We start from the raw sequence: 9,804 nt of genomic DNA, 5'->3' as shown, positions 1-9,804 counted from the left end.
CTCGACAGTCTATTCTTGTTCTTAGAAATGAAGGCTATTCCACAAAATTGTTTGGGTGACTCCAAACTTTTGAACGGTAGTGTAAGTGTGACTTATTTTGTTATACTGACAACCAGTGTTGGCGTTAACACACTTTTTGTGTCTTTTTAACGCATTGAAATAATTTTTTTTACCATTTGCGGCCCACAGCTAATGTTTTAAAGGCCCACAGCACATTCTAAAAATACTATTAAAATAAACAAAAACATAACAAAAGTGAAATAAAAAAGCTTAAAGGTGAAATATAATTTAGAAAAAGTTGCAATGTTGACTAATAAAACAAAGCTGTTTTTTTTTCTTTCAAACTGTCATTGCTCAAAACATAATATTGAATCAAAATCAATGTTATTATGAATTATTGACCTATCCAAGGTTCCCATTACTTCACATCAAATATTCCAGTAAGAAAAATATTTTGGGTGGAAGATTTTGCATATTTTGTGTGTTTGCCATAAAAAAAACATAGTTTTGTTTGACAAAAAAGGGCGGAAAACAAACAAACAAAAAAACAACATAAAAAAAAAAAAAAACATTTTGAAATGAGGAATAGATGTGAAGTTGATGTAGACTCCAGAGATTTAAGCGTTAAATATAAAATGTATGTATGCCCTGGCACACCATTATCATCATTTCATGACCCAAGCAAAACACTTTTTACACTTTTATACTGAAATAAATACACCTACAACTTATGCAATAAAAACATAGAAAATACTAACCGCAGCGGTAAAGTTTAGATCCATGAAGGAAAGAAGAAAGTGAATGAATGTTTATAACTGAATACATTTACATATGTATAGGCTGACCATATTGTGAAATCCCAAAAAGAGGACACATATATGCGTGCCAAGGCCGAGACTAGGTGAACATTTGCCAATGATACTTGAACTTGCTTTATAAATAATATATTTATTTAAATAAAGCATTTTTTCTCCTCTGTTGACAGCAGTGTCCCAGGGACCCCATCAAGTCATAAAAATGGGGTCCCACAGTAAATTTTTGGGGTCCCACTTTTTTGTAAGCGTTTTGAAAACAAATGATAAACGTATGCATTGTCCTGTTATATCTCACATTCTATATTGTGTTTTGGAAAAGGTTGTCATAAACGTTACTTCATTCATTAAAAAATAATAATAAAAAATTATAACAAATGTGTATACAAATGTAAATGTATTCAGTTATAAACATTCATTCACTTTCATCTTTCCTTCATGGATCTAAACTTTACCGCTGCTGGTAGTTTTTTTCTATGTTTTTATTGCATAAGTTGTAGGTGTGTTTATTTCAGTATAAAAGTGTAAAAAGTGTTTTGCTTGGCTCATGAAATGATGATAATGGTGTGCCAGGGCATACATACATTTTATATTTAACGCTTCAATCTCTGGAGTCTACATCAACTTCAGATCTATTCCTCATTTCAAAATGTTTTAGTTTTTTTTATGTTGTTTTCCGCCCTTTTTTGTCAAACAAAACTATGTTTTTTATGGCAAACACACAAAATATGCAAAATCTTTCACCAAACATATTTTTCTTAGTGGAATATTTGATGTGAAGTAATGGGAACCTTGGATAGGTCAATAATTCATAATAACATTGATTTTGAGTCAATATTATGTTTTGAGCAATGACAGTTTGAAAGAAAAAAAAACAGCTTTGTTTTATTAGTCAACATTGCAAATTTTTCTAAATTACATTTAACCTTTTTTATTTCACTTTTGTTATGTTTTTGTGTATTTTAATAGTATTTTTAGAATGTGCCGTGGGCCTTTAAAACATTAGCTGTGGGCCGCAAATGGCCTCCGGGGCACACTTTTGACACCCCTGCTATAGATAATAAAAAATTAAATCTGACAAATCTATGGATAAAAAGCAGAGCCTGGCGACGCATGCGCGTTTATCATAACTCTCTCTATCTCTCTGTCTCTGCCCCTCCCTCACCAATGCTGGTGCGGGCACAATTTGTTTTGTTTTTAACCCCTTCTTAACCCTGAACGTACATGGAAAATACACGCAACCTTAACTCAAAATGCCGGACATTTGAGGCATTTAAGAAACTCCGCCCGGACAGGCCCGCAAAAGAGGACATGTCCGGGGAAAAGAGGACGTATGGTCAGTCTAAGTCAGGGGTCACCAACCTTTTTGAAACCAAGAGCTACTTCTTGGGTACTGATTAATGCGAAGGGCTACCAGTTTGATACACTTAAATAAATTGCCAAAAATAGCCAATTTGCTCAATTTACCTTTAACTCTATGTTATTATTAATAATTAATGATATTTACACTTAATTGAACGGTTTAAGAGGAGAAAACACGAAAAAAAAATGACAGTTAAATTTTGAAACATAGTTTATCTTCAATTTCGACTCTTTAAAATTCTACCGAAAAAAAGAAGAGAAAAACTAGCTAATTCGAATCTTTTTGAAAAATTTCTTAAAAAGAATTTATGGAACATCATTAGTAATTTTTCCTGATTAAGATTAATTTTAGAATTTTGATGACATGTTTTAAATAGGTTAAAATCCAATCTGCACTTTGTTAGAATATATAACAAATTGGACCAAGTTATATTTCTAACAAAGACAAATCATTATTTCTACTACATTTTCCAGAACAAAAATTTTAAAATTCAAAAGACTTTGAAATAAGATTTAAAATTGATTCTACAGATTTTCTAGATTTGCCTGAATAATTTTTTTGAATTTTGATCATAAAAAGTTTGAAGAAATATTTCACAAATATTCTTTGTCGAAAAAACAGAAGCTAAAATGAAGAATTAAATTGAAATTTATTTATTATTCTTTACAATAAAAAAATAAATTTACTTGAACATTGATTTAAATTGTCAGGAAAGAAGAGGAAGGAATTTAAAAGGTAAAAAGGTATATGTGTTTAAAAATCCTAAAATCATTTTTAAGGTTGTATTTTTTCCTCTAAAATTGTCTTTCTGAAAGTTATAAGAAGCAAAGTAAAAAAAATAATGAATTTATTTAAACAAGTGAAGACCAAGTCTTTAAAATATTTTCTTGGATTTTCAAATTCTATTTGAGTTTTGTCTCTCTTAGAATTAAAAATGTCGAGCAAAGCGAGACCAGCTTGCTAGTAAATAAATACAATTTAAAAAATAGAGGCAGCTCACTGGTAAGTGCTGCTATTTGAGCTATTTTTAGAAGAGGCCAGTGGGCTACTCATCTGGTCCTTACGGACGACCTGGTGCCCGCGGGCACCGCGTTGGTGACCCCTGGTCTAATGTATACACATTTGTTTTCTTTTGTATAATTTTTTTTAATGAATGAAGTAACGTTTATGACAACCTTTTTCCAAAACACAATATAGAATGTGAGATATAACAGGACGATGCATACGTTTATCATTTGTTTTCAAAACGCTTACAAAAAAGTGGGACCCCAAAAATTTACTGTGGGACCCCATTTTTATGACTTGATGGGGTCCCTGGGACCCCATTTTGAACATTTCCTAGCACCAACACTGCTATCAACAGAGGAGGAAAAAATGCTTTATTTAAATAAATATATTATTTATAAAGCAAGTTTGAGTATCATTGGCAAATTTCCACCTAGGCACACATATATGTGTCCTCTTTGTGGGATTTCACAATATGCTCAGCCTAATTTAGTGTCTTTGTTATTGTGACCCAACTAACAAATTTCCATAGCAATTTATGGCTAAAAACCAGGTGGCACCTATTTTGTACATATAATTGATAATAATAATAGTAACTGAAGAACTATTGTAGTAGGGAAAGTTACATTTTAGTACATTGGTACAAGTTTTTTTGGTTCTTTGATGCAAAATAAAAGAAACGCAGCACAATTTTCACAAGTAGCATGACTTTTGAAAAACTTTGAGATAACAACTATTGTATAATTAAAAACAATACAATAGACTGGAGTACAAACAACTACATTAGTTTGGTGAAGTAACACTGTAAGTAATAATTAATGGCGCTATAGTTACTTACGTACTATATTATCTCCTCCGAACAGCTTCTCCATATTTTCATGGATAAATGTCCGCCGGTTGGATATTATTTTGACGTCCTTGGTGACTCATTCTACTTCAGTGATACGGTCCAACTGCTTCACCAAGTTAGCCAGCTAAACACACTTTTCTCATTTCTTTCTTTAACTTAATGAATGTCATTACTTGAGTACTTCACACTCACTTCCTTTCCTTCCACGGGTGAAAAAAAACAAAGTTATGACTTGCTAGCAATTAGCTAACAAGCTGGCGAGTAAGACCGGATGTTGTGTTCGGATGTTAGTGGGTTGACTGTGACATGCGCTACGCCATCTAGCGGCGGGGAGGCTCCTAACATCGCCTTTTGCACGGAGTCAACTCGTTGATTGGGACTAATCTGTATCGGATGATGTTAACACGCTGTTAAATACCATTAAATATATATTTGACCTTTATTTTTTATTTATTTTAAATAGTACGTTATTCGTTTTTTCCCCTTAAAAATGTATTTCATTAATTTAACTTCTAACGCACGTTGTCCGCTACTGTACTAATTGAAAAATGTAATTTTAATAAAAACACAAATCTTTATGATAATTCGTACATCAAATATGTTATTTTTTTCACACAATAGTATGCTATTCGTTTAGTTTTTTTTAATTAAAATATGCTTTTCATCAAGATAAACTTACAACACATGTTGTTGTCCACTCTACTGGACTCATTGAAACATGCCATTTAAAAAAAAAATTTAAATAACACAAACTAAATCTTTACCTGGGTTATGATTATTACATCAAATATTTTATCTTTAAAAAAAAAAATGCTGTTCGTTTAGTTTTTTCCTTAAAATATGTTTTTCATCAAAATAAATTTACAACACATGTTGTTGTCCACTCTACTGGACTCATTGAAACATGTCATTTTTACATTAAAAAATAAAAATAAAAACACAAACAAAATCTTTACCTAGGTTATGATTATTACATCAAATATTTTATCTTTTTTTAAAAAAAAATTTAATAGTATGCTATTTGTTTCGTTTTTACTTAAAATATGTATTTTATCAAAAATAAACTTTTAACTTGTTGTCCTTTCTACTGGACTCATTGAAACATGTCATTTTTACATTTAAAAAATAAATAAAAACACAAACAAAATCTTTACCTAGGTTATGATTATTACATCAAATATTTTATCTTTTTTTTTTTTTTAAATAGTATGCTATTTGTTTCGTTTTTTCTTAAAATATGTATTTTATCAAAATAAACTTCTAACACAATGTTCTTTCTACTGGACTCATTGAAACATAATTAAAAAAACATTTTTTTTAAATAAAAACAAACAAAATCTTTACCTAGGTTATGATTATTACATCAAATATTTTATCTTTTTTTGTAAAATAGTATGCTATATGTTTCGTTTTTTCTTAAAATATGTATTTTATCAAAAATAAACTTCTAACACATTGTTCTTTCTACTGGACTCATTGAAACATGTCATTTTAAAATTTTTCTAAAATAAAAACACAAACAAAATCTTTACCAAGGTTATGATTATTTCATCAAATACTTTATCTTTTTTTTTTTTTTAATAGTATGCTATTTTGTTTATTTTTTTCTTAAAATATGTATTTTATCAAAATAAACTTCTAACACGTTGTTCTTTCTACTGGACTTATTGAAACATGTAATTTTTTTTATTTAAAAAAATAAATAAAAACACAAACAAAATCTTTACCCAGGTTATGATTATTACATCAAATATTTTATCTTTTTTTTTTTTTAATAGTATGCTATTTGTTTCGTTCTTTCTTAAAATATGTATTTTATGAAAATAAACTTCTAACACATTGTTCTTTCTACTGCACTCATTGAAACATGTAACTTTTTAATTTTTCTAAAATAAAAACACAAACAAAATCTTTACCTAGGTTACGATTATTACATCAAATATATTATCTTTTTTTGTAAAATAGTATGCTATTTGTTTCGTTTTTTCTTAAAATATGTATTTCATCAACTAAACTTCTAACACGTTGTTCATTCTACCGGACTCATTGAAAAATGTGAATTTTTTTTTTTTTTTTTTTAAAGCCCAGCGTAATAAAAACACAAAAAATATTTACCTAAGTTATGATTGGTACATCAATTTTTTTTTTTTTCAAAAATATGTATGTTATTGGTTTATTTTTTTCTTAAAATATGTATTTTATCAATTACATTTCTAACATGTTCACTCTACTAGACTCATTGAAAATGTTTATTTTTAGAGGTTTTTTTTAAAACAAAACGCTCAAAGGAATCTTTAAAATAAATAGTACATTAAATATGTTATCTTTTTTCACAAAATTAGCATGTTTAGTTTTTAAATGTATTTCAATAATTAACCTTTTAACACACATCATCCACTCTAAAACAATTCTTAAAAATACATTTAAGAGTGATTTTTTTTTTTTTTTTAGTGTTCTTATTACTCTGGGCATTAAAACAAATCTTAACATTTTTTTATACCCAGAATAATAAAAACACAAAAATCATAAAAATACATTTTAATACCCAGAGTAAAAAAAACACACAAAAAAAAAATCACTCTAAAATGTGTTTTTAAGATTTGTTTTAATGTCCAGAGTCATAAAAACACACAAAAAAATGTCATAATTACTACAACAAAGACTTCATTTTGGAAATGAGCCAGCTTACCTCACACGGCCATATTCTTAGGTCGTCACATGACAAGCACTTTCCTTACTTAAACTTGAGATCAAGTCATTTTAGGTGTCATTTTCTCATTCGAGTGTAAAAAGAAGCCAACTTTGATACACAACGTGGAGGCTGAAGATCCCTTTGCCACATTTTGCCAAAGACGTAGAAACAACAGGACGTTTTGTCAAGTATCTAGTGAGCGTGTACATTCTTTTGACGTTTTATTCTTAACGTGATACATAAGACACAGAACCAACTAAAACATTAGCAAAGAGAATTAAAAAAAAAAAGGGCACAATACAAAGTTGCGTTGAATATTTAAGTCCGTACAGTTTGATGGCGACGAGCCCTTCACTTCTTCAAAAAAGATTTACTGGCAAACCGTACGTTTTTTTTTACAATCTCCGCCGCTGCCAGACACGTAAACAATCAGAGCTGAATGAACGCGCGGCCGACACAAGAAGGAACGCACCGGAATAAAAAAAAAAAAAAAGGCAAACGCGTGTTAAATCATCAACTTCACATCTGAAACAACACAACAACGACGGATGTTAACTTCAAATGCACCGAGAAAGGCCAAATTTCATCGTTCAAGCAGTTTTTGTTTTTAAAGTGTGACGGTAAAAAAGGCGAGAGAAAAACAATAATAAATAAAAGGAGGATGGCACAGGAAAGAACAAGTGGCGGAATATTCACAGCGCGGGGCCAGAGACGGACAATAGAAGCAGAAAATAAAGGAGGAGGATTATTACGAGTCAATATAGTATTTGTATTTACAACATGTACACGAGTGAGGCATCTGGGAAGAACCAAGAGGTTCTTAGAAAGGGCTGCTCTGTAAGGATGCTGAGGAGGAAAGTAGTTCATCTTCTTGAAGAGTGTCGCAACAATCAATGATGTAATGCACTAAATGTCTCATCGCTCCCGTCAGTCGTACGCTGCTCGGCAACCATGTGGTCCTTCCTTTAAGGCGGCGGTATTTCCTTGAATAACGAGGAGTTAAAGGATCTCCTCCACGCCGTGCGCAAAGATCATGACCAGGCCGGGCTCCAGGATCATGTCCTCGCCCATGTGCTGGTTCTCGCACGCCATCACCACCACCGCCTGCTTGCCCGGGATGCGCTTGGCCACGTAGTTCTCGTAGTAGCGGCGGTTCATCTGCCGCGTCTCCAGCGTGGCCAGGCCCTGCGGCCAGTTGCGCTCGTGGGCGTTCTCGATCAGGTCGTTGACGATGGAGAGCGGGCAGCCGCTGTCCTTCAGCGAGCGCTTGATGACCGCCTGCAGCACGGCGTCCGGCGTGGAGATCATGCCGCCCCAGCGGGTCACCCGGGCGGGCTGCATGGAGTTCACCCACCTGAGCGACAAGGGTGGAGTCAGGTGGGCAATTATTTTGACTCGGGGGACACATTTAGAGAAAAAATGTGTCTGGGAGCCGGTATATCTATTTCTATGAACACTAATACAAAACCTCACAATAATGTCTGATTGAATGCTAAAAATGTTATGACTAGGGATGTCCGATAATGGCTTTTTGCCGATATCCGATATGCCGATATTGTCCAACTCTTTAATTACCGATACCGATATCAACCGATATATACAGTCGTGGAATGAACACGTTATTATGCCTAATTTGGACAACCAGGTATGGTGAAGATAAGGTACTTTAAAAATAATAATAAAATAAAATAAGATAAATAAATTAAAAACATTTTCTTGAATAAAAAAGAAAGTAAAACAATATAAAAACAGTTACATAGAAACTAGTTATTAATGAAAATGAGTCAAATTAACTGTTAAAGGTTAGTACTATTAGTGGAGCAGCAGCACGCACAATCATGCGTGCTTACGGACTGTATCCCGTGCAGACTGTATTGATATATATTGATATATAATGTAGGAACCAGAATATTAATAACAGAAAGAAACAACCCTTTTGTGTGAATGAGTGTAAATGGGGGAGGGAGGTTTTTGGGGTTGGTGCACTAATTGTAAGTGTATCTTGTGTTTTTTATGTGGATTTAATTAAAAAAACAAAACAAAAAAAAAAAAACAAAAAAACAACGATACTGATAATAAAAAAACCGATACCGATAATTTCCGATATTACATTTTAACGCATTTATCTCTAGTTATGACAGACCACCTTAAAAAACTTAATGGAATGTGAACATTTTCTATGAAGGATAAAACACTGAATATTGACAAAATATGAACGTCACACCCCCTTTCGATCGACATATTTTACAATCAAGTGAAACGCAACAAAAACGCAACAAACCGTGAAATATGAACGCAAAGGGTACAAAATAAACCCACCTACAATCTGATATATCACTAAGCTTTAGAACTTTGTTGTGAAAATCTCCTTCCGCGTCTGTGGAAACGCTTCCCGCCCAACCTCGTCTGAGCTGCGGTGACGTCGATTACCATAGTAACTAGGGATGTCTGATAATGGCTTTTTGCCGATATCCGATATGCCGATATTGTCCAACTGTTTAATTACCGATATCAACCGATACAGATATCAACCGATATATACAGTCGTGGAATTAACACATTATTATGCCTAATTTGGACAACCAGGTATGGTGAAGATAAGGTACTTTTTAAAAAAAATGAATCAAATAAAATAAGATAAATAAATTAAAAACATTTTCTTGAATAAAAAAGAAAGTAAAACAATATAAAAACAGTTACATAGAAACTAGTTATTAATGAAAATGAGTCAAATTAACTGTTAAAGGTTAGTATTATTAGTGGACCAGCAGCACGCACAATCATGCGTGCTTACGGACTGTATCCCTTGCAGACTGTATTGATGTATATTGATATATAATGTAGGAAGCAGAATATTAATAACAGAAAGAAACAACCCTTTTGTGTGAATGAGTGTGAATGGGGGAGGGAGGTTTGGGTTGGTGCACTAATTGTAAGTGTATCTTGTGTTTTTTATGTGGATTTAATAAAATATAAAAAATTAAAAATAAAAAAAAAACCGATACTGATAATAAAAAAACCGATATCGGCCGATAATATCGGCAGACCGATATTATCGGACATCTCTAGTTATGACAGACCA

The 9,804-nt window shown here is 32.1% G+C and overlaps 2 protein-coding genes across 3 annotated transcripts in view; both read right to left on the bottom strand.

Annotated features, from left to right (window-relative positions):
• dgkaa (diacylglycerol kinase, alpha a) overlaps nt 1–4,717 on the bottom strand; it is a 99,479-nt gene extending 94,762 nt beyond the window's left edge. The window contains exon 1 of one of the 2 annotated variants that reach the window (XM_062052508.1): nt 4,019–4,717. The gene's annotated coding sequence lies outside the window, so the exon portion shown is untranslated. The remainder of the gene's footprint in view (nt 1–4,018) is intronic. The other variant, XM_062052509.1, reaches the window with a different exon arrangement.
• Nucleotides 4,718–6,915: 2,198 nt separating this feature from the next.
• rnf41 (ring finger protein 41) overlaps nt 6,916–9,804 on the bottom strand; it is a 28,498-nt gene continuing 25,609 nt past the window's right edge. Inside the window, exon 6 of the mRNA XM_062052507.1 lies at nt 6,916–8,076. Coding sequence (XP_061908491.1) covers nt 7,722–8,076 — 355 coding nt within the window. The 3' untranslated portion in view covers nt 6,916–7,721. The remainder of the gene's footprint in view (nt 8,077–9,804) is intronic.

Source organism: Entelurus aequoreus, linkage group LG07, assembly GCF_033978785.1.
Source record: "Entelurus aequoreus isolate RoL-2023_Sb linkage group LG07, RoL_Eaeq_v1.1, whole genome shotgun sequence".
Classification (NCBI taxonomy): Eukaryota; Metazoa; Chordata; class Actinopteri; order Syngnathiformes; family Syngnathidae; genus Entelurus; species Entelurus aequoreus.
Note: the sequence above shows the minus strand (reverse complement) of the source record. Positions and strands in the feature narration are given on the sequence as shown.